The 25,538-nt window shown below is 43.4% G+C and overlaps 1 protein-coding gene across 9 annotated transcripts in view; it reads right to left on the bottom strand.

Annotated features, from left to right (window-relative positions):
- Positions 1 to 25,538, bottom strand: part of Smarca2 (SWI/SNF related BAF chromatin remodeling complex subunit ATPase 2) — a 170,740-nt gene that overhangs the window by 58,435 nt on the left and 86,767 nt on the right. For all 9 annotated transcript variants that reach the window (XR_004606220.2, XM_034496038.2, XM_034496191.2 and 6 more), the window contains exons 22-27: positions 22,988 to 23,034; positions 20,644 to 20,810; positions 14,549 to 14,712; positions 10,160 to 10,387; positions 6,123 to 6,200; positions 1,419 to 1,637 (exon numbers count right to left, since the gene is read on the bottom strand). Coding sequence is in view for 8 of the 9 variants with exons in the window: in XM_034496038.2 (XP_034351929.1) it covers positions 1,419 to 1,637; positions 6,123 to 6,200; positions 10,160 to 10,387; positions 14,549 to 14,712; positions 20,644 to 20,810; positions 22,988 to 23,034 (903 nt within the window). In the remaining variant the exon portion in view is untranslated. The remainder of the gene's footprint in view (positions 1 to 1,418; positions 1,638 to 6,122; positions 6,201 to 10,159; positions 10,388 to 14,548; positions 14,713 to 20,643; positions 20,811 to 22,987; positions 23,035 to 25,538) is intronic.

Here is a 25,538-nt window from a genome sequence, read left to right as displayed (position 1 = left end):
TAAGCAAAGTCTCCTTACATTATAGGATGAGTCTTAATTATACAACTAGAACCGTAACAGTCAAACAGAGGGAATTCATAGAGCTGCATTCTGAGGCCATTGGAACCCTAGCCTGGGTCTGGCAGGGAAACAATCACACACAAGTTACATTTCATATGCAATTGTTCGACCATAAATATGAGTGATGCCCTCTTGGATTTTCTTTGCAGAATCTCACAGACACCATCTTTTCAAAATTCAGGTCACATCTGTCATTACACAATGCTCTGAGAGAATCATTCCTTCAGTGGTACCAAGGCCATCTGCCTTGGATATCCAACCTCAAAGTCCTTCCCAGTTCCTCTCTCCCCACCTACCCTCTTATGACCCAGGTCTTGAAATCCTTGGCTCGCAAAGCCTGGGAATTATATTCCCTTTGAGAAATGGATGGTGCCCAACACTGGCTTCTGTTTAGTTTGGTTTTTACCCAACTGCACATACTATTTCCAGCGCTTGCTTTGCGGGCCCTGTCTGGAAAGCATGTCCCAGGCTGTTCTGCCTATGAGGTTCTAAGTCTGCTCAAAAGAATGAAAAGGATAGCTAAACCCCACTGGCCGTGACATTCCCACACATGACTGTTAGGAGCGTGCTGATATTTCTGGGGTCCCAAAGGAACATTGTGCCATTTCAGTCCCCAGTCAAAATGAGAAATTGCCACTTTCTGAAGAGGAAAAAGAAAATCCCCACAAACTTTAGAATAACATTTTCTTTTCTCCCTACCGTCATTGGTTCCCGTCCAGGTATTTAAAACAGATAAATCACACTGAGCCGACGTTGACATGCAAACACACCAGTACACCAGTAGCCACTGACTCCATATTTCTATCCAGCTGTGTGCCCCAAATAGTCACACACACACACACACACACACACACACTTTTTGGGCTTCAATTTCTTCATCAAAACCGAATAGTACAAAGGACCTTCCAAATCTAAATGCTCTATAACCATAAAATCACACAGCTAGAAAACAACGTTGCCCCCGAACTCTCTTGTGCAGGCCACGCAGAATTAAAGCCATGATTAAAGACCATGAAATAAGGGTGAACAATTAAAACAATCTCTAAGGACCCCTCGTCCATTTTGAGAAAGTGAGGCATGGCCAGGCAACTGACCATAAAACATTAATGTGTTTCACAGCCCTAATAATCCTTACTTCTTATGGCCAATTCTCCTCTAACAAAAAAAATCTGTCACTCTATTTTTTTTCTCTCTCTAAAAACTGCCTGGAAACACAGAATGCCCGCTGCATGAGGAAGACACCTTCAATGTTCAGGAGCTCAGGCCCTGCCATCAGCAACTCTGCCATGGCAGAGAATTCCAGCCAAGTCACCGAAAACACTCCAGCCACCGGGATAAGTATAAAAAGCCACACCTACCCTGAGCCATTGCTTCTCGGTGAGGGCATCACTGTAGTCCACATCCCGGCGCTGGCGAGAACCCCTCCCAAATATCTTCTCCTCCTCTTCTTCACAGGTGAGCCTTTCCACTTCGGCATCATCCTTGATAATCCAGGAGGGCAGCTCATCTTCCTCCATCAAGCGGGGTTTGCGCTTCGGGTTCCTGGCATCCTCCCGCCGCCGGTCCATATCCATACGCTGGAAACAGGAATAATAGTGTCACCATGGGAAGAGGATTCTGTATGGCAGAACTTACAATCTCCAGAAGTTGTCTTCCACTGCTGAAGTATTCCTTTCAGTCTCTTATCCTGGTCTGCTTATTCTAGTTCATCCTTAAGCACAGTGTCTACATGAATGATTCCTCCTTTATGCCCATCATTTGAATTTATCTTTGTATAAAAAAAAAATACTCTCTTTAAGGACTCTTCTTCTTAGCCTAAGTGTGTGTGCAAAATTCAAAAGAATAATGCATTTAAAAAAATGTGAGCCCTGGGCCAGTAAGTGAGTACAGGTGCCTGCTGGCAAACCTGATGGGACCTACAGGACGGAAGGAGCCAATTCCAGCAAGTTGCCCTCTGACCTCCACACATGTGCTGTGGTATGCACATGCCACATGCAGAATAAAGAAATGGGAAAATATTTAAGGGTGAGCCCTACCCGTATAATTCACTGCTTCTCCCAAACAAGTGAATTCTTTTGAGCACATACAAAAATTCTACTAAGGATATTAACCTTTATGAAGAGGATTTTCGATTTTAATGGGACGGAGAGAAACGTTTCAGGGGAGGTTAGCAGTGACTCAGGTACCAAAAGCAACCACATGTCGAGGGGACCCGGATGGTTACCCTGGTCAGCTGTTGCCAATGCATTGGCTTCTTAGTACCTAGGTTGGGGTAGGAAAGGACCACACTCCTCCTCGACAGTTCACTTCCTAAAATTATTACAACACAACAGACCACAAAGTCAGTATCGTCTCAACTCGCCAGGACATATGTGAAATGCCTTCCCTTCGTGACCCTCTGGAGCCTGTGCCTTTCTCGAGTTTTACTCTTTGTTCTAGAAATCCTGTCTAGTGCTAAGTAAATGATGTACCACGCATGTGCAGCTTTACGAGTAGCCAAACAATCTGAATCGTGTAAAAGAACAGCTCAAAAGCACGGTTTACCCTCTCTGCACACTAGTTACATATATATACCCGGAGCATCCCCACGGGGAAATAACTCATTATCATTCATTATTCACCTTTTCCGTATTCCTCTGGTTCTACCATACTGAAACACAGATTCAGTAAAATGATTTTTTCCCCTTAAAAGCTAAAACTGATATAATGTGAAGGAAATATTTGCTTCTTGAACCCAAATGTGACTTAAAAATTAAGCGTCAAGGCTCCTTAAACTATGCTTCAACATTTCTGGAAATCACTCTGTCTGTAAGACAGGGTAAGCTTGGAGCATGGTAGCATCCCATTGGTAGATAAATTCAGCTGCCCTGCTCTCTCATATGCTATACTTAACTTGCCATGCTTGGCTTAATTCAGCCATCTAATGCTTGGCTCAGAATCAGGATCTACCTACCATGGAAGCCCAGCAATGAGCGAGAGGATGCTTCTTTAAGGCAGGACCTAAGTGGAGAGTGCATGAGGCAACCTCCTAATAGCTATCAGATAACTAGCAAGAATGCAGTCTTTCTGTGAGAGTAGGTCTCTGCCATTTTAAGCTCTAGTTAGACTAAATTCCTAATTCCTACACCAGAGCTTGTAAAATGACCACAGTAGGTTGTTTTTTAACTGGAGAGTAGGACATCTGTAGAATAAATCTTTTCTTTAATTTTTAATAAAAGTAACTTATATATGTGGGTTTTTTTTTTAAAAGAAGGGTAGATTCAATTAAATATGACGAGCTCATATGTATGAGTTCTAATGATCTACTCCCCCAATACTTCTGTATAACGTCTTAAGCCAGGATTGGATGAAAAGACTAACTTTTCTACTTAATTACTACCTGGATGTATTTGCCTTAAGGCCTTAGCATAAACCTTAACATTTATAACTGGGTTTTTTTGCCTTCATAGCAAATACGGTCCCTAAAAGCCCATTATTTATATATTGGTCCAAGAGAAATATCTGAAGCATGTTGCTACCAAATGAAACTTTTAGGTAAAACTCTCAGGTTAGCGGTGTAGAAGGTAAATTAATTATTTGATGTCTTGGTTTTAGAAGGGGAAAGCAATGCCACTGTTTGAAACAAAGATTATCTCTTTCAAAGAAACTATTTGTTTATAATATCTATACATTGAAATAATAAGTCTATATTAATGTGAGGCACAGAACTAATTCTTAATAATGAATGAAGGCTTTTGATGTATGAGATCCAGGGGCTTAGCCAGCTTACATTCCATTCTTGTCTGTCACTAACCTCTTTAATCAGAGTAGCTGGCATGGATTCAAATTCTTTTTCCTGCCCCCTGGTGGAAGTGCTAATGAACAGCCTAGTGGCCAAAGGTATACAAACTAAACCCAACAAAACCCAGTACAGTTGGTATAGTCTCCCTAACTTAACACTTAAGAAATAGGCCTGAGAGCTCATAAACTTCAGGTGCTTGCACAAAGACATTCATTCCTTAGCCAGTCTGCTCTGTGACAAGCCTGTTCTAGGGTCACATACTCCTTCCCTAGTTCAAGGGAGACTGGGCCTTGGATAAAATTTTTGGGGTACTTTCATACTTTCAATTTCTACAAAAGCCCAGCCTCAAAGAAGAATGGAGCAGCACTAAATTTCTCCCTGATTCCAGGACTGCAGGAGGACGGCCTATTTCTGAGCCTAACCTAATTTGGGAGTATCAGACGCCATAGTAATGCTGAGTGGGTGCCAGGAAAGGCTTTCTGCCTCAGGGTCACCAGTCACCTACACCTTAGTAAGTGCCTCAAAGATAGAGGTGGGTTTCTGATGTGTATCCCCAATCTCCCCTATTTAAAAGCCTAATCTAGAAATGTGGGGAGTGACAGCAGAACCTCACATTAACACAGAACCCCTCATTAATACAGAACCCCACCTTAATGCCCTGTCTCCCTAAAATGGCTTCACCTGGGTAGGGAAAAAATATATTTCCTAAAGCTGGGAGTCATGGCTATGGCTGCCTGCTTTTCTGCCTGAGGAAGAGGCCATGGTCTTTTTATCGTGAATCATTATGTGTGGGCATGACCTGTGTTCTCGAGACAAAAGCCACACAAGCAAATAAACCCTCCGCGCCCCATGAAAATGACATAAGCGTCCACACAGACTCGGCTCTATTCTCTCACCCTCCTAAGCTAAAAAGGCAGAGATTGCAAACCCATTGGGTCATATTTGGCTTAGCTGTGTTTTCTTTGGCCTGCAATGTTATGGAATAATATTAATAAAGGTCCCTGAATTTAGTTGCAAACCTTGACACTGAGATTGTGCCAAAAAGGGTAAAAAGGATTCCTAACATCTCTTCCAACTTTGTAATTACTGCCTAAAGGGGTCTCACATCTCGACCTTGTAGCCCCAAGCACTGGTAATCATACCTTTACTACACCTCTCCACTCCAGGTGCTTTGCTCATGCAGGGTGTCTTCTCCAGGACCCCAGGGCTTTCTAACGGGTGCCTGTGATCAGGGTTCTTCAATGTTCCTACACCACAGCCATCGTACATGCGTATTCCTTCCCTCCACAGTCATGCTAAATGCCTGACATGAACATCAAAATGTCTGAATGCTTTGAAGGAAGCCTAGCACTGTTGCCTTACACTTTACTCGCCTGGCTCTGTCCTGCCATCTGGACAAAGCCTGAAACCGCAAACATCACCGCTCACTCAGTTATCTATTACGTAAGCACTATGGGCCCAGGACTGTTCCGGTCATTTTAGATGAGAGTGTAAAAGCCGGAAGAAGGCAGTACCAACCATTCTGCAGCTGCTGAGCAGCCTCCCCCACAGACTGGGCCTGTTCCCCAACCACCGTGGCATGTGGTACGCCTCACATGTAAACCAAATGGAGGTTTCAGGAAACTTATAGATGGTGCTATGTATCATGGAACCTCAAGGTTAAAGTCATGGGCAATAAATTCTAAAACACCAAGCTCCTCTAACATGAACCAAGGCCCGTATCTTCCTATGTGCTCTCGTCAACTGTTCTATTCGCTTATGTATATTCCATGCAACAACTTCACAGGCTGTTGTGATTCACCTACTCCTATTCAGGAAGAAGCTGGCTAGGCCACAGTTGCAAGCTGAATGCAGTGAGATGGGCAGTTGTCCAGTTTGACACTGGTTGGGGATCCGGAGTGGGTTCCTGGTGAACTATGGACCTCATAGCCTGTGCAAAGGGTGAAGCTGCAACTCAACTCTGGCCAATTGCTTCCATACAGAGCTGTGAGCCAAACACCGCCCCATCTCACTTTCCAAAGGAAGCCAGAAATCAGGATTCTTTTCATGCTGGCAACAAATGCAAAATTTTAAAGAACTGCTGTGTGGGCCAAACACAATATGTCTGCGGGCTAAATCCAGCCAGTTTGCAGACTCTGAACCAAAAGTGAAGCACAGACTTCAGGACCTAGGTTCTGCCCAGTATGCAGGCTACAAGCTGCAGGCGGTCTGGTTAACAAAAAGGGAAGGTGGAGAGGGGTGGGGGAGAGACAATCATTTCCCATGATTCCTGCAACATTACCATAAAAAGATCAAACTCTTCTTCCCGGCGAGCAATCATCTGGTTCAGGGTCTCGTCGTCTGGTACCTCATCTTCTTCCTGTATTCAGAAACAGAATGATTGAAGAGGCTTTAAGAACAGGGGCTGGATAGTTTGTGGGGGAGATAGCCTGTCCTACTTCTCAGGACAGAAAGGGAACGGAGGGTCCCTTGGCTTAGTACCTGCCATTGGTATTGAGAGGTTGAGCTTTCAAACCGTCTTTCCAGCAGGAAATCTGTCTTGGGCGGGAAATCTGCTCTCTAAGAAACACTAGCTCGCCTGGGTGTGGATCTTTTTCTGTTACTTTTAAAGCAAGCTACTTAATGTCTCCCCGCCTCCATGACCTCATCTGTAACACAGGCGTGACATCTACTTCATGGGAGGATGCCAGCTACAGGAACAACTACTTAATGTTAATTCTACTAAATCTTTTGATGATACTGCAGATACTGCAAACATGTTGAATGTTTATTTTCAAAGATTTACCCAAAACAATGAATTTTTTTTTGTCACTATGCATCAGGACAAGACAAAAAAAAATCATATATAGGTACTGAATACAGAGAACCTTAAAGTGAATACATACATACATAATAATAAGTGAAACTATGTATTTTGATAGGCACTGTTATTGATGATGGTTAAAACTATGGTTAAGATACAATTAAAAACTAGCAATACAAAAGTACCTCAAAACCATACCTACTTAAAACAATTTAAATAAAGTACAAAGGTGATTACATAAGTACTAAAAGTTCCTAAATTTTATATCCTGTTAAACAAAGGGACATTATCTGCTAATTTCTCAGAAATAAATAGTTCTCAAGGTTTTAGGAACAAACAGTATGCTGTGGGTTCCATGGTTTAAAACAACAACAACAAAAAACAAAAAAAACAAAAAAAAAACCCAGCAGCCCAAGCTAGATGATGTCAGCTCCCAAGACACCTTGCACATTGAAGGGACTTAATCATTCTTAGAAATTAATGCAATCCAATAAAGTATGATTCAAGATAATCATTACTACTGAAAACCCTTCCAATTTAATTCACCTCCATGTTGATTAAAGTCAATCTGTCTAAATATTACATTTCATCTGACAAGGAAGCAGATGAGCCGGAGAATGGGCTCAGAACTTAACAAGATCTTGTACACACACACAATGAGGCCATAGGTGTCCTCAAACAAGATGCAGATTCTTCTAGAAATTGGCAGGACAGCTGCCCTCAGAGATCTGAGTACCCAGGGCACAAAGCAGCTGGGAAGTTTACAAGAACTCTTGCTGTGTTCTTCGTCCCCTCATCCTTCATGCCAGCTGTGATCATGGCACCCTGCACTGCCCTGGAATGTTGGCACAGAAGCCCTCCACTCCAGTCTGCCAAGGTCCCCAGTTGATTTCCCACCAGGGCATCGACTACCAGAGTCTGGTAATAGTTGCCTGACACAGTTGTTGTCCCAGCAGGCTGCTAACAGTGAGAAACAGTTGGCACGGAACTTCCCTGTAACCTTTTGTGGTGATCTGCAGGCCTGGGAGAGTTCGGCCTCCCTCCCCGTGGTTTAGGACAGCTAGAAAACCCCACGCTCCATTGCACATCATCTCACCTGGTCAGGTAACATTTTTACAAGGCCTTTTTAAAAAATAAAAAAAATAAAAGAACGCAGTGGCGACTCCTGGCTGAGTCCCAGCTCTTCCCAAACCACACTTTGTCAAAGCATGTGCCACTTAGATTTTAGATAGGCTCAAATGTATCACAGTAGTATCCAAAATGTATTTAATATATTGATCATATTATTTATTCAATATTTATTTATTATGAGAATGTATATGTGTGTGTGTATGTCAAAAGACAACTTGTGGTGGGAGTCAGTAATCTCTTTCCTACATGCAGGTCCGGGGACCAAACTCAGTTTGGCAGGCTTGCTGGCAAGCACCTTTACCTGTTGAGCCATGCCATCAGCCCACAGTGTTTAGGGAAATGGCCACATGTATAAACTAAAGCAAAAGGTACCTGACAGTCTGATTCCTAAGTCTGTATGGTGAATTGCTCTAGATTCTAAAATGGTTTAGATGTGTGCGGACGTCTGAGTTCATATGACCAGTTTTGTTTCTCATCATTTCTTGATACTCAATATGTGACTAATTTTATATGTATGAGTATATGCATGTGTGTGTGTGTATACACATGTGAAAGGTGGACAAACTAGGAGGCACAATACCAAAGCACTCTCCACTTTGTAAAAAGACTCATTTCAGGATTCTTTTACAGGTCAGTCTCAATTTCACATGCAGGCTCACTCTGCTATACTTATAGGCCAGTGTCTTGCTCAGCCATTAGCAGAGAGGCTTCCCCCTGCACAGACAGGAATGCAGAGAGCGGGAGCCCTTGGGACACTCAGTCTTCATCAACCTCCTCCCCTCAAGGCTCAGGGAACCCTGTGGAGTAGGAGGCAGAGAGATTGTAGGAGCCAGAAGGAATGGAGGACACCAAAGAAACAAGGCCTTCTAGACACAGCAGTGCAGGCACACACATGAACTCAGACAGTATAGCAGAATGAATGGGGCCTACACAGGTCTGGGCCAGATGCAATTCCTGTTCTGAGAGTGGACGTGCACACAGGCCCACGTCCCTAACCCGGAAGCTATCCCTAGTGAAAACCACTCACAAATGAGAGGACACAGGGCAAGAAAGAACGTGGATTTGAGTGGGTGGAGAGGTGGGGAGGGCCTAGGAGTTAGAAGAGGCAGAAACCATAATTAGAGTATATTACATGAAAAACAAATCTATTTTCAATTAAAAAACTTTAAAAAAGAATATAAACTTTAATTGATAGAGGGTTTCAAAAACAAAACTATATTTATGCAATGAGAATAATATTCTGTACAAATATGTAAAATAAATTAATGCTCTAACTTTTAGACACAGGTATACAAAAGCAAATGTGTCTATCCTTGGACAGTTTTGTGGTAAGAACTGATGTTGGTATTTTGCTCTCTGGATGTTTATAGACTTGTTTTTAAATGTAGTTCAGGTATATTTTAGGCTGATAGTTCATTTGTATTTGTGTGTGTGTCTATGTGTGTGTCTATGTGTGTGTATATATACACAAGCAAAACAAGTACTCTACACAGAGCTACATATCCCCAGTTCTCGACTGAATATTTAAAATAAAATGACTGAAAAGGGTCGCCTGAAAGGATAAGATGACTTAATAAAAGAATGATAAAACACTGCACAACTTTGTCAATTTTTGTTAAATAGAGATGTTAGGACTTGGGTGACTTTTCTCTGCCTCTGTTCAGTTTTTTTTTTTTTTTTTTTCTTTTAAAGAATTTATTTATTTATTTTGTGTAAGTACACTGTAGCTGTCTTCAGACACCCATATGAGGGCATCAGATCTTATTATGGATGGTTGTGAGCCACCATGTGGTTGCTGGGATTTGAACTCATGACCTCTGGAAGAGCAGTCAGTGCTCTTAACCACTGAGCCATCTCACCAGCCCCCTCTGTTCAGTTTTTTAAAAGATCGTTTTATGATAGTTAAGGCCAAGCTTTCCACACTCATGAGCTGAAGGTGCTGTGAGGTGCCTTGAAGGACCACCTATAGTTGTTGAAGTATCCCCATCCTTAATCAAAAAGCAACAGAGAATGGGGTTCTGGAGTATGAGAGAGAGAAAAAAAATGTCCGCCTAGCCGGAAGTATAATTCCTGCAGTTCTACACCTTGCATATAGGAGGCAGCACTCACAATACAATCAAATATACTTGGTGGTACCCAAGCCCCAGAGGACAGAGAAGTGTGCACAGGCTAAGTGTTGAAGGTCCTCTGCAATAGCTCTTAAGACATATGAATACCTTTCCAAGTTTTTGTGTGCTTGGGATATAAGACAGCAGCTAATTTAGTCATTTTAATTAACACCAGCCCAGAAAATTATTCAAAGAACAAAGGAAAGGCAGTATTTCTTAATCCTTTTGAGACAAAAGGTCACTGTTAGATTTCATAAGTTTGACTTTGTGTAATACCTCATTCTCCTCTTCATGCTCCAGAATGGCTTGCAGGAAGGCTCTCCGCTCGTGGCTGGATGACTTCTGGTCAAACATGCCTGCCTGGATAACCTTCTGATCTACATTCAGCTTGTACTTCGCAGCCGCGAGAATCTTTTCCTCCACACTGTTGACGGTGCAAAGCCTCAGCACCCGGACCTCATTTTGTTGGCCAATTCGGTGAGCTCGGTCTTGGGCCTGCAGATCCTGTTTTTGAGAACAATATGCTATGAGGATCCGAGCGCCTGGACTATCCCAGCAAACAGGGCTACATAAGAAGGAGGTATGGGAATGCTCCATAACCAGCCTTTAAAAAGGTTAGATTTTCCTTACATGTAAAAGAAAAATACACAAGCTATTGTCTTTGGAAAACCTCAAGGCCATCTCCTATTGAGGAAGTCTGAGCTTAAATTAACCATGCCAACTGAAATGTTATCTCAAGATTTGAAATCTAGCTCTTAAAATATTTTTACCTTCCTGTAAGTTTGCCCTTCATCAAAATAAAAACCAATAGATCTGATGTCAGAATTAAGACTTAGATATTACCGACAAAAACACGTTCAATAGGAAGACACACAGTCTTTCCATTGGAATGTGTGATTCAATGCAATTACATCACTGAACTGTATCTTCATGCATTGTGCTTATACATACATATATACATATCTACATACATACATGTACATTTCATTATATATACATACATGTAGATAAACATGCATATATTATACAGCTATCCAATTCCTGGATCTAATCCTATCAAAGATCCACTGTTTTGTTTTACAAGCACATCCCAGTATATCTGGAAATGCAAATGATTGCTAGCAGCATAATAAAGTAGAGAACTGGTGGGAGGGGTGGGGGGAAGGGAGAGGGCAAAACTGTGGCCTGGTACGCCAAAATGTAAGAGCCACACTAGATCTGGCTCTGCCTCAGCTTTCACTTTTGGAAGTTCGTCCTGAAGAAACCACCATGGGAATGCATAAGTACTAATAATTGGGCTTTTTTAGTTTTAGCATTACCTATCCTTTCTGTATTTTTATTTTTTTCAAAAGAGGAAGTAAACACTCCACAGTACCAGACGGGTACAGTAGATTGCAGTATGCACCAGCACAGATGCACAAATTATCAGAAGATTTCATGACACACAGCTGTCAGTGGGAACTAGAAGTTGTGAATCAACATGTACATTTGGTCCCTTTAAGTAAAAACTTCTATAAACGTCTGAGGCCATCACCTAACTTGATAGCTACTCAGATGAACGTGGCTCTTTTATCACATGGTCCAGGCGAGGGACCAGGTCTGATGCTGATGCACTGTTAACTCACATGCCACGAGAGCAGGCCTGCTCTTAGGACAAAGGTCTATGCCCTGCTTCTTGCATTCCTAGAATTACAACTTTTAGCACAGGAGGTCTACTCTTGCTGCAGGGACCTTTGAGATGGAGCGATTAGTTAAGTCAGAAGTCTGCCCTCTGAAGCCATGAACAAATTCATGTCAGCATCATGTGCTGAACCTTGAGCACAATGCAGATTGGTTTGGCAAATTATTACTGAAGAGAGCAAATGTGAAATAGATAACCAAAAGTCTTCCTTGAGGGGGGCTATAACCAATCATCTCTTCTAACACATCTTCACCAGGATACCTAAGCAGCAGCCAATGACAGGCTCTGTGTCATCAACCTTTCCATTAGAAGTGAGGTGAGCCAATCATTTTGGTGACAGGTCTCACCCTAAAGATTTGGGCTCCCTGAGCCAGAAGCAGAAAGGACTAATTCCTTCACCAACTACCAGCTTCACATTAATACTCCAAATATGAAAACTCATCTCCTCTTTCTGGTAGTAGCAGACCAGGCTTGCCCAGAATGTACAGTCTTCTGACCTACGTCCTAAAAGAGGTTGATAAAACGACATCACTAAGACACAGGTGGCAGCAGATGACAGAGACAGGACCGGGAGTCCCAGAGTCCCTGGGAACATGTAACAGCTTTTAGTGAGGAAGCAAAACTGTGGCTTTGTGTTTAGATCACCTGTCTATTTGGAAAGTAGCCAAAGTTAGCATTCCTGGGATGGGGAGATTCCAAGAGTTTATGTCTCCCTAGGCCAAAAGCATAGGGGCTCCAAGTTATAAACAACAAAGAAGTGCTGTAATTATCAAATGAATTAATATTTTGGAGGCTTTTCTATATATATTTTTGTTTCACTCTTGTGTTTTGTTGCTTGTTTGTGGCAGAGTAAATCCCAACCTCTCCTAACATCTTAGGCAAACTTTCAACTACTGAACTATATTTCTAGCCAAGCTTTTACTTTTTGAGACAATGGATCTCTAAGTTGCCCAGGCTGGCCCTTAAATCACTCCATAAATCACTCCATAACCCCCAATGGGATCAGCTTGCAATCTCCTAGCTTCCGTTTCCCTCAGGGCTAAGATTACAGACCTGTGCTACTAAGTTCTATTTATGTCTAGGGTCTCAATTAGCAGCTTCAAACGTCATCATCCACACTTGTGTGTGATGATATGTGGTGGTCTGAATATGAATAGCCCCCACAGGCCCACAGGGAGTCACATGTGGATGTGGTCTTGTTGAAGTAGGTGTGGCCTTGTTGGGGTGGGTGTGGCTTTGCTGGAGTGGGTGTGGCCTTATTGGAAGAAATATGTCACTGAGGTTTCAGAAGCTCAAGCCAGGCCTAGTGTTGAGCTCTCTTCTTGCTACCTTCAGACCCAGATATAGAACTCTTTACCTCTCTAGCACCATGTCTGCCTATGTGAGGTTATGCTTCCCTCCATGATGACAACAGGACTAAGCCTCAGCACTGTAAGCCAGCTCCAGTGAAGTGTTCTCCTTTTCAAGCGTTGCCATGGTCATGGTGCCACTCCATAGCAATAGAACACTGAACTAAGACATGAGAAGAGAGCCTCTTGGGAGACTTCATGGTTGACTGTTCTGTTACTCGGTTATGGAACTTCTAGTCAAGTTTGAAGAGCCCAAAAAATGCAGGATTTTGTTGGCGACTCCGAACTCATGCATTCTCCCTTGGCTTCTAGGTAGCTCAGACAGTGAAAACGAGGTAGATAGAGAGAAGACTGAAGATGTGTCACCCTGATGGGAATCCTGCCTGCTGCAGAATGCAGTCAAGAGATACTGAAATAAAAACTGTTTCTGAATTTGAAGCAAGCAAACTCTGCTTGAGGCTAAACCCTTCGCTCTGCTTTGAATCTTCTCACCGGCACAGAATGACTGAGATCAAGGCTCAACACACAGCCATTAGATACCTGGAGCTACGGCAGCAGGAAACAGGAAGCAGGCCTGTGCTTCTTTCTAATGAACCCCTGTACTCTACTTCCTGCCAGCAGCACTTTCTGGAAGTCCCTCCCACTCAACCTTCCCTGTCTCCATCGGACGGGCATGCTCCTGCTATGGCTGGCCATGCTCCTGCTATGGATGGCCAAGTGCCTGGTAGCTCGGGTGAGATGGACACCGAGTTTGTCTGATCAGCTGGAATCCATGAGAGTGTATAATGGGAATGAAACCGCTGCTGTTACCACTCTGTCCAAATGTCTCCCAAGCAGGTATCCTACTTCCCAGGGTCAGTCAGGAAACCCCTGGCATAAAAGATCTAGTCAACTCTTATTGGGGAACCACCAAAATACTCCTTTAAAAGAATATCTCTAAAGTTATCAAAAAAAGAAAGTAGCTAAGAATAACAGATACTTGGTGTGTGTGTGTGTGTGTGTGATTTTAAATGACATACAAAACTGAAGGCAAGGTTAACAATCCTATACTAAGTGTCCTTGAAGACATTATTTAGCTTGCTCAGGACTTGGTCTCTTAAAGGCAAAAATGTAAATAGTAAGCTATATGACGGTTGAGAGCAGTTGTGGAAGCTGAGCAGAGCAATGCCCACCAGGAAGGAGTCTGGTGCGGAGGGAGCACTCTGATTGCCAGCCACCATGTTCTTCAGTTTGTTGTTATTACTGGACCTGAAGGCCAAACCCAGGGTCTCATAAAAGCTAGGCTCACAGTCCACCACAGAGCTATACTCCCGGCCCCTGAAACATTTTTGATGATTTATCCTTCACCAGATGTAATTTGCTCAACGGCAATCCCAAGAGATGGGATTAAGACTGAAGAAGTGAGTCTTCCAGCACACGCTTGGGCTCTTCACAGGCTTGGGCATAACACAGGAATAGCTGCGCTCCGAGGGAGATAGGAAAATGGCCATAGTAATTGGCTGGGCTATTTCTCCTTTGGAGAAACTGTCCGGTCATTTAGAGGTATGCTCTGTCCTATAAGTATGAGTGATGAAACTGATAATCTTTCCCCTCCTCCCCTGAGGGAAGCATCGGTGCCCTAGTCGATGCGCTTACCTGATGAGGATTCCAGTCGCTGTCAAAGATGACCACTGTGTCTGCGGCCTGAAGATTTAAGCCCAGGCCCCCAGCTCGTGTGCTCAGCAAGAAAATGAAATACTGGGACCCAGGTTCATTGAATTTTTTCAGCAAAGCAGCACGATCTTCAGACTTCGTGGTGCCTGAGGGGATAAGAGAAAAATAAAGTTGCCAATTAACTCCTGCCTGAAAAAGGAGGAGGAGAACTAGACAAACATGCCTGTTTCCTTTAGAAGTGCACCCACACCCCTCAGCACCAGTGAGGAAATGGTTGGGGTTTCGGTAGATTCGGAAGGAGTTTGCAATTAGAAAAAAGAAAGAAAGGAAAGAGTGTTTACAGTTTTCTAACCAGATACCTTTGCAACTTCACAAACTCTAGGACAGTCTTTGTTTAAGAAGTTAAATGGACACATTTCCTGGACTTATTTCCGGGATTAAAAATAACAATGTTTAAAAACCACCCACATGCAAGTAACACTCATATGCTCACAAAGTGTTTATAACAGAAAGTCAAAGCAACTTTCCTGAGAGGCATTAGAACAAGGTCTTATTTACCCCCAAGAGAAATAAAAGAGAAAGAAGCTGCTCTGTATTGCCTCAGTGACCGGGCTGCTGCTGAGGACAGCACAGAGACAGGAGCAACCTGGAGAAAGGAAGGGTTTGCACCCTGAAGACCTGAAGCCACAATATGGAAGAGTGACCCTTGGTGTTTCTAAGGGTAACTTGCTGCTCTTTTGGATTAAAAAGATGCTAAACTAACACCAAACCCACAGTAGGGCTGTTAGATACCAGGGTGGTCATGATAAGGAGCTTTGAAGAGCGCAGACTCAGCAGAGATCATGGATCCCAGGGTGCAATGTTCACTTGTGGCCACACCTGTATTCTGCGCTAGCCATCTGGAACACATTTGTCCACCCTCCTTATAAAATGTACCGTGGGAGGGAACAACACAAGAGTCCACCAGCGTTCCATCAGAATGTTTTCACTAGGGATATGGATGCTGGATTCTGAGTGGGATGGTGGGGAAAATCCAAGCGTGTTACATGATACTCCCTGGCTGGCTGCTGTACAAATGTTATTCCTACACGTTGTTCCTTTTTCTTTCTTTTCTTTTTTTCTCTTTTCTTTCTTTCCTTTTTTTTGGATGAAAATACACCACAATTTATTTCAGAGGATTAAAACATTTAACTGACTCCAGCTAGAGGAATCAAGTTACTCACTAGGGTCAAGTTCCCAAACATGGGGGAATCTGTTTTTCACATTTAGTAAAAATAATGAGTATCCTCAGGAGGGAAGAGAATCAATCCCCCCAATACAGCAAGTGGGGACCAGGAGTGAAGGTCTGGAGGCTCTCCTCCCATAACAAAGCAATGCTCTTTGGATTCGTCTTACTTTCTAAATTAGATTCCCCGCCCCCCCTCCCCCTTTCGGTTTGGTGAACTGCTCAAATCCTTCTAGGGGGAACTGTAGAAATCCAGACTTGGGGGAGGGGTGGCTTACTGAATGGGTTCTGAAACGTACAAATCTTATTTTTATTATTTTCAGAAATGGCTTGCTGAGATTATAGCCGACCATTTGTCCATGATGTTAATAGGAGACACACTTTGTTCTTCAGGAGAACTTCTCTATACAGCCTTTGCAGTCACCATTTTCTACACACACACACACACACACACACACACACACACACACACACACAGAGTTTGCCTTTTGTCTCGAAGTTTTGGAAACTGTCTATGAGTGAGTTTGCTATGTGCTCTGTGCTCGTCACAAAACGGCAGCATGACAGCAGTGTATGGTAGATCGAAGCTGCCTACCTTGAGACTAAGACACACAAAAAGCATAAGGGAAGGGAAGGGATGGGTCCTGTCATCTCCTTGAAGGGCATGTCCCCGGTGATATAGAGACTTCCCACCAGGCCCCACCTCTTACAGGTTCAACCACCTCCCAGTACAAACACTCTGGGGACCACACACTTAAAGGAGGATGCTGGAGGAAATTGAAGATCCAAACTATAGTTCTTACCCCACCCTTTAGTTAGTGGTAGTGGGGACTGGACCCAGGGTCTCGCACACGGTAGGTAAGTGCTCTTCTCATTATCAAAGTCCTAGAGAACTCCCAAACCTTATACTTGATCTCCTACACAGGGTTCGGTTTGAGAACAGTGTAACATCTGTTACTTGCTCCAGGCACACTTTGTGTCTTTTGATGCACCTGTCTGTAAGTAATGCCCTATCTGTTATTAAATTACAAGGATTCATCACTCAACATGTTTATCCTCTAACTTAAGTTGAAAGAAAAGGCAGACAAACCAACAAACATCCTTCTGAAACGGGGAGAGGAGGAGTAATAGCATCAGTTCACTAACAGCCAGGGACAGAAACTGGGCTCCTAGGTATTCCGTCCGAGGTTATAACCTTCAATGGTATTTAACCACTGAAAAAATGATCTGGTAAGAGATGAATAAGAGCAACTTGGAAATATCCCTACCTAGGATGAAATAACCTCAAGGGCAAAACAGACCACTGAAAACTAACAGCATCAACATTAGTTAGTCAAAGGAGTCCTCAGGGCTCTTCATCAAAGAGACCCCAGGCAAACAGATCAACTGTGAATATTTTGGATGTTTAAACTTTATGTTAAAAAAAGAAAACTTGGAGATTTGACTTATCATAAAGATAAACAAATGGAAATATTCTATCATTTTCTATACAAGCTACAGTGCTTCCTATGAGAAGATTCAGGACTTCCTGGCTTCTCATTTCCATTGGTAGACACTAGCATCGGCTCTCAGATGCTCACCAGCAACCTCTTCTGTATGGCTCAGGGAAACCCAAACTGTCCTGTAAGAGTTCATCCAAAGGTGAGCGCCCCTCGCCACAGGTGGGCAGGATTTAATGTGCACAGCAATTTCATAGTGTGTCAGACTCTGATGCAGGACATCACCCATTACAGGAACACAATTAACAGCAAGGGGGCAATTGTGTTGAGAACTACAGAACTTGCCAGAAGGAACACATGGAACACATTGCTAGACTGTCGTGGCTGCTAATTTTTCACTGAGCTTTGGCTGTCTTAGGAAATTTCATCTTCTGGATGAAACTTCACCATTTGCTCTCTCTTTAAAAAAAAAAAAATGTTTTTCTCATGACAACAAGACAATGGGCTAGTAGCTGTATTTTTCTGTATAATCACAATATATATATGTATATGTGTGTGTATGTATGCATGTGTGTGCATGTGTGTGTGTGGTGTGTGTATATACATATATAGAGATACACACATATATTTACATATATATATATATATATATATATATATATATATATTTACATATGTCTTTTAGTAAGAGATGTTTTTCTTCCTGAAGCTACAGTTGAGATGTTGAATTTGGTAAGAAAAATCTGAAGCCGTGTTATGACCTGGATGATAGGCTGGTGTGGGGGTGCAGCTAGAAGGGCATTTGCTAACATGGCCACATGTACAATGCTCTTTACTTCCAAAATGAGTGGCTGTTCATTTTGACAGTAGGGAAAGTCCGTCTAGGTATCATAGTCCCCGTAGGGCACTTTTATACAACTCTGTCTCTCCTGGAAGCAGACCAGTGAGCTGCCCGGATATCTTGCTTGCTTAGTTCCTAGCTCTGTGGCTAAGTTCACAATCCTTGTTAGACTGCAGCTGACGGACAAGCTAACTACTTCAAAGACGGTGTTGTTTCCCTGGCTGTGCTCAAACCAAGAGTTTCTGGAACTAGATAATCCAAGTTAGGACCTGGTTACACCACTCAGCTCTGTGTTGGGTTCTTCTGAATGGAGATGGTACTGACAGGGACAATGATGTTTAAAGATGTTCCTGTCATTGTTAAATGTAAGTGCACAATTTGCCTGAGTCTGTGTATATCTCATGTGTGCAGTGCCCATGGAAACCAGAATGGGACGCTGGAATCCTTGGTGCTGGGATTGCAGGTTGTTATAAGTTGCCACATGAGTGCTGGGAACTCAACCCAGCGAGTGCTCTTAATGGCTGAGCCATCTTTCTAGCCCTTCATCTGTTTCATGGCTTCAAATATTCCCAGGGTCCAGAAAAACAAACAAACAAACCACATGACAGGAAGTAGCACCAGTGGTGAGGCAGACACCTCAGGGTGACTCAACCTACAACCCAGCGGGAAATCAAACCTGTCTGCTCTACCTGAGCAATGACAGGAGGCATCCACAGTAATGGAAAGGGCACTACTCAAAAAAACAAAAAAACAAAAAAAACAAAAAAAACAAAACAAAAAACCCTCAGATTTGAGGTGGGGGGGAGGATGATTAAGACTGTGGAGGAACATGCACTCTCGCTGTTGACAACTTTGGAGAGAAAGAGTACAGGGGCTCAAAATCTTTAAGTGCCTAATGTCACAACTAACTTTAAACAAGACTAAAGAAGCTAAAGTTAACTTAATAAGACTCTAAGAGATAGGCCATAAATAAACCTAAAATAAACCAGAAAATAAACCTAAAAACTCAAGAAAGAAAACATTTACCAAGTAGGTTTGGTTTATTTCTAATTAGCCATGTATGGAATGTGGGGGGGGGGGGGGGGAAAAACATGGGACTGAAAGTAGCTCCAAACCTTCCAATGGAATATAAATTTTAATTTCCCACTCATTTAACAGCAGCATCTCACTGCATCAGATATAAATGGTTATTAGAAAGGCTGGGCTCTCTCCACTCACGGTCTCATATATCCTGTACAATGCCTGCTCTTGACCCTGCTTAACACTTCTTGACCACATTATCCATTGCCAAACTTTCAAAACTGCCATTTCTTTCATCTCTGAAATACTATGATCGATATCCAATTTATCCATGTAATTTAGGGAATATCCCTGAATGTATATTTCATTCTACTCATGTTTGCTTATTAATGTGATGTTCAAATTTCATTTTTCCCCCCTTCTTCTTTTGGAGACGGGGTCTCACTATTTTGGGTCTGGTTGGTCTGGAACAGGCAGGCCTTGAGCTCACAGAGATCCACCAGACTCTTGTCTTCTGAGTGCTGGTTTGAAAGGTGTTCACCGCCAGGCCCAGTCAAAGTTCATTCTTAAATTTAGCCGATTTCTTTAAATAGATTTTTGTGCTGATAGTTTCTGTCAACTTGACACAGCTAGAGGCATTTGGGAAGAGGGAACCTCATTGAGAAAAATCCTAGCACTTGGGAGGCAGAGGCAGGCGGATTTCTGAGTTCGAGGCCAGCCTGGTCTACAGAGTGAGTTCCAGGATAGCCAGGACTACACAGAGAAACCCTGTCTCGAAAAAACCAAAGGGAAAAAAAAAAAAAAGGAGAAAATGTCCCTACCAGACTGCCTGTGGGCAAGTTTGAGAGACATTTTCTTGATTGATGAGTAAAGTGGGAGGGCCCAGCTCACTGTGGGCAGAGCGAAAACTTGAGATGAAAAAGAGCAAACTGAGCAAGTCAGTGAGGTGTGCTCCTCCGTGTGGGATCCCGGGAGTCATGAGATGAAACAAACCCTGTCCTCTCCAGGTTTCTTCTGGTCGTGGTGATTTATCACAGCAATGGGAGGAAACCCTGACTAAGACGGTTTGCAGAATCCAGGAAGCAATGAAGTCTCATGTGGTCTGTACCTATATCTTAGAGACAGAGGTTTCCATGGCAAACTCATAAATGTACCATTACACTGTTACTGGGTAAAGGAAACATGGAGTGTGTCCCTTAAGGTATGTCTTCCCTGAAAAAGTCAAAGGCTTGTCAGACCAGCATGCTCCATGGTACACGCAGTTGAGACTAAAAACCAGGGGTCAAGCAGTTCTGCTCTGTACAACTGCGATGCCCACACAGGATTCTGACTCTGTGTTGATATGTATGTGGGACAGATAACCGTGCAGATTATGTCAACGATCTGAAGGGCACAGAGGACATAAACTTGCCATCCAGCAGACCCACACCCAGACTGCAGGCTGGCCCACTTCTCAGTGTTCCGCCTCCTTATGGGCTGAGATTGGAGCTCAGGGACCCTGGCCCCTTCATTTTCAGTAGCGTGACATGAGTCCGGTGTCTCCAGCACTTACCATCAAGGCGCAGGTAAAGGAAGTTCCGAAAAGCAAAGTAATCCTCCATGATGGTCATGAGTGACGTCATCTGGCAGAAAAGCAGCACGCGGTGGTTAGTTGCTCTCAATTTGGGCAGAATACGATCAAGTAGCTCAAACTTTCCCGAGGCCCGATACAGCTCAGCCCTGAACCCGAAAATGCAAAACAAGAAGGCAGTATTACTGCTGTCTTCTTGAAAGATCCGCAAGTGCTTATAGCTTTTCAGATAGAGCCCTACACATAGTAAACATTCAATAAGGAACTGTGGACAGAAGGATGAATGAAGGAACAGATATCAACTCCTAAACCATGCGAGCATTCAATGAGGGAAAAAAAAAGCCGTCCATACACAACCCGTGAAGGGTACGATGTGCATGTTCTATATATGGCGGGTGTCCAAAGGAAAAGCGAACCCTTCTATACCTCTACGATTACAGTGTGCCATCAAGTTAACTTAGGACGATCACAATTCATTCAAGTATTTATTGAGCACCTACTGGGTACCAATACAACATGAGCAGGCATACAGTGATAAAATGTATAAATATACACGGTGGTTAAGACTCTAAGGAAAAGCAGCAGGCGACAGTGAGAAATCAGTGTGCCACCACCACAGGTCCTTTCAGAAATGAAGCCTTACTGAAGCACAGCCATGCCCGTGCATTTCTGTCTGTCTGACTCTATCCTATACTAGTCATGTTCACTCGGTACAGCAGACTTTGTGGGCCACAAAGCTGAAAATATTTCTTATCTGGCCTTACTGGTAAAGCTTGCCAATCATTGACTGTGTGTGTGTGTGTTCATGTGTGTATGCGTGTGTGCGTGTGTGCGTGTGTGCGTGTGTGTGTGTGTGTGTGTGTGTGTGTGGTGACTTCCCTGGAGAGAGAACGCAATAACATGTTAAAGTCTGAAACGATGAGGGGAAAGACGGCTAGGTGAAAAAGAAGGGCTTGTACATGGTAAGGAGATTTGGAAGGAAAGAAAAAAAAAAGCATTTGCATAGGCCCTGCAGAATGGTGAGTGTAGGGTAAGCGGAAGTGAGGCCAGAGGGGACCCTGAGGGCAGCCTGGGGAGGTGGAAAGGGAGTGGGTATTAGGGAGTCCTCTATGGACTGTTCTGGTTTTCAATGCAATGGGCAGCCACCGATGTGCTGTAAACAGGAGCGTGACCTTGAGTAACCTGTCCCACAGGGTTGCCATGGGCACTGTGTGAGCAGACAGGGGAGGGATAAGGTCCTGGCTTAAGGCAGGAGCATAAGGCAAAACCTGATGGAGAGGAAAGCCAGGGCTATGGTAGGGAGAAAGGATGGAGTAGTGCTTCCCTCCACAGTAACCATTCTGTTTTTAAACTAACCGGACTCTGCTGTGTAATACTGAACTTTACTTTCAGGGTTGAAACTGTTTGAAACAATCACCCATGTGTATGCGGCCAACAACACTGAAAACCCATCACTGGGGAGCAGAATGCGTGCCGTGGTGCATTTTGTTCCTCACAGATCCATTTTGACGTTTGTCTGTCAGTTGACCATCCCTTACTCTGAGACCTGACCCTGTACCTGACCCTGTAGTTATTAGCTCACCCTGTACCGCTCACCATGCTGGAGGAAGCAGGAGTGGCCTCAAAGATCAGAGGACAACTGTAGAAAGGACTGAAAAGAGGCAACTGGCCCTAATTCTGTTCCCGTGGACCCAGTCTGCCACTGGGATCCAACAAGGACACATTTATCCTAATGTTTCATTTCTCCTGCAGTGAGACACAACACATTCTGTGTAGATTAAGCTTCACTGTCTCTCTGCAGCAAGGTGTGGCTGTTCTATGTCCATGCTAACAACAACAACAACATCATCATCATCATTAACAACAACAAAGCTTTCTTAGATCATATTACAAAAACTGACTGTAAAACTGACCATTCACTTACGGCAGATGAGACATTTTTTCCCCCATACATCAGAATGCTTAACATCCATAGGAAATTAGTAAGAGAAACACTCTTCAGGCCCAGGCTACACTTTAGGTTAGAAGTCACCCCACTCAGCACATGAAACATCTTTAGAATAGGAAACCACTGGTAGTTAAGTCTCTTAAATGAGATCTATGGCCTTTTGAATAGACATTTGCTCAGGGCACACCGAAATGTATGCCGCTTAAAGTACAAGGAAAGGATGCTATCGTTTCCTTTAGCAACTGCTGTCCCTCTGCAGGGAGCAAGGAGGGCTAAGGAGGCTGGCGGTGTGCGATGCAGGAAGAAAATGCTACAGAAAAGAGGTTAGGAAAGTCCAATAACAATGTATCTTGAAAGAGAAAAAAAAGGGGGATTTACCCATTGATGACCCCATTCGAATAGCCCAGGTGTTCAGCAAAGGATTCCTTAAAAAAAAGAGAGAAGAAAAAGATTTTAATATGTAATCATTAACTTCATGGCTTCTATAGTATTTCTAGGGCATCGTCAAAAGCGAATCAAACAGTCCCCAAAGAGATGAGCACTTATTGCAGAGCAAATCAAAACCTGGTGTTTCTGAAGTCACCTGTCCCACTGGAAAGACATCACTTGCTTTGGACTCCCTGATGCTGGGTTAGCTCACTGACCCAACAGTGCCTGAGCATGCACTGGCCAGGAGCCGAACCTGGAATGGTTTCTGGGGATCTACCCACAAACTCACAGTCCAAGCTAAAGCCAGGGTTTACTACAAGTGGGTCACAACTGCCGTGTAAGCATAAATGTAACATAGCAATAGTAACTGATGGAAATAACAGCAATTGCATAGCATTCACTGACCCCAGTCAGGCCTCCCTTGTCTCTTTACAGATAAGGCTCTCAGTGTACTAGAACTTCAGGGTCCAGCTTCTGCAGTTAGAACACAGAACTTAATTACTTAACTCCCCCTTAACTTACAAAGACGAAGACATACTAGGTTGTTTTTCTGCTTCCCCTCTACCCTCTTTATAGCACAGAAATCTACCTGAGGGGCACAGAGCAAATCACACCTCCCCTTCGGCTGCCACTGCATCCAATCACTGCAGCTTTTCCTCCAGGAAGAAAAGACCCTACTGCCCCCTTCACACTTTAAGGTAGGTTCCAGCCCCTGGGAGCACTGTTCTGTGATTAAAATGACTCAGCTAAACAATGGAGGAAACTCTGCTCTGCTTGCTAGCGCCACGCTGGTACTTGCACAGGTGGTACCGCTTACTAGATTTTTCAGCTCCCATTTCTATCTTCAAGCAGGGAAGGGAAAATTAAAACCACGGGACATATCTATACACTGGTAAAATTAGTCACCCCACCATCATTTAAAACACCCAGCTTTGGGGCAGGGTGATACATTCTTCTATTGCCAGATATTTGGAAGGCTGGGGCACATAAATAAATAAATAAATAAATAAATAAATAAATAAATAAGATAAATCATAGAAGACTAGGTGTTTTAGACCAATGTATGTAGGCTACACAGAGAGGTTCCTGCTCAAAATAAAACAGAGCTTCTATTTCTCAGGTTTGAAGCCCCAGGGAGAAGCCCAGTCTCAAAACTGGGGTTGTGGAATTATTTGGTATTGATACCCGGCTGTATGGACAAAACGAAACAGAACATAGGCAAACATACACATTGTCTTGGACCCATAACAACCAAAGACTCAGTGACCACTGCAGGCTCTGGTTTCTCAGTGCATCCTCAGAACTGTTACATAAAAAAGCACCAGTACAGTCTGTCTATGGACATGGACCCAAAGTGCAAACAAGCGGGTGCCGGAGAACGTCTGCCCAGAAACCCACCACCCCACTCTTCTTCCTGGAGTTCCAGATACTGGGGGTGGTGATGGAGAGCTCCCTCCTCCCCAAACAGCCTAACATGAAAGAAGACTGAAATACAATTTCATCATTGCTAAGTCCCCACAGTCCTTTATAGGTAAGAATAATATCTCAAAGTAGTTTTCAGGAATAGGTGACCGGTCAACCTGCCATAACCCAAGCCTTTCAGCATTAGGAATTACTTCTTATGCTGCCCTACTCCCTATCCCAGCAACAACAAAAGACACCTACCATCCAATTAATGTGATTTTTTTTTCATGAGCTACTTCTTCTGTTCTAATTTTAGTGTTGATCCAGGAGGCTAGAGAGAAGGTCCTCAGTTAAGAGCACTGGCTGTTCTTCCGGAGAACCCAGGTTCAATTCCTAGCACCCATAAAATACCTTATAACTATCTGTATCCCCAGGTCTAGTCCATCCAATGTGATGCACAGACAGGCATCCAGGAAGAACATTCACACACAGAAGTTTAATTTAAAAATAAAAATTAAAAGGCTGATCCACCACCAGGTCTATAATCTATTTGTCTCTCAGTACAAAGGAAGGAGATAGCTTAGAGGGTCAAGACTCCCCCTACCCAGGCACAGTGACAAAGCAGCTCTGTGACAGGACCTCACTTCTGCTCAATGGATTCTCCTTCATCTGTACATCTAAATAGCTTATTGTAAGGACCTTAAAAAGTACTCTTACAGTTATAGTTTTGCTTAGATCTATAAACACATCCCCTCCTTCTCCTGGGGTTCTCTCTCAACTATGCTATGTAATGCTCAATGGTCATGAGCTCCTGTGTTCAGACACCCACCTACTGCCTATGGCTGCTGTCATGTCTAGAGATGCTACCCCTTATGTCCATAAATCCTCTCATCTGCATCCCCGGGTCTTCTCTCTCCTCATTGTCACAGACACTTGCCCCTTCATCCATCTCAGAGTTGGGGTTTCTACTGCTGCTATGAAACATCATGGCTGATACCAACTTGGGGAACAGAGGAAGTTGGCTTACAATGTAGACCTAACCACAGTCCACTGAGAGAACCCAAGACAAGAACTCAAACAGGGAGGGAGCCTGGAG

The sequence above is a fragment of the Arvicanthis niloticus genome, chromosome 1, assembly GCF_011762505.2.
Source record: "Arvicanthis niloticus isolate mArvNil1 chromosome 1, mArvNil1.pat.X, whole genome shotgun sequence".
Classification (NCBI taxonomy): Eukaryota; Metazoa; Chordata; class Mammalia; order Rodentia; family Muridae; genus Arvicanthis; species Arvicanthis niloticus.
This window is presented reverse-complemented; position numbering and strand designations above follow the sequence as displayed.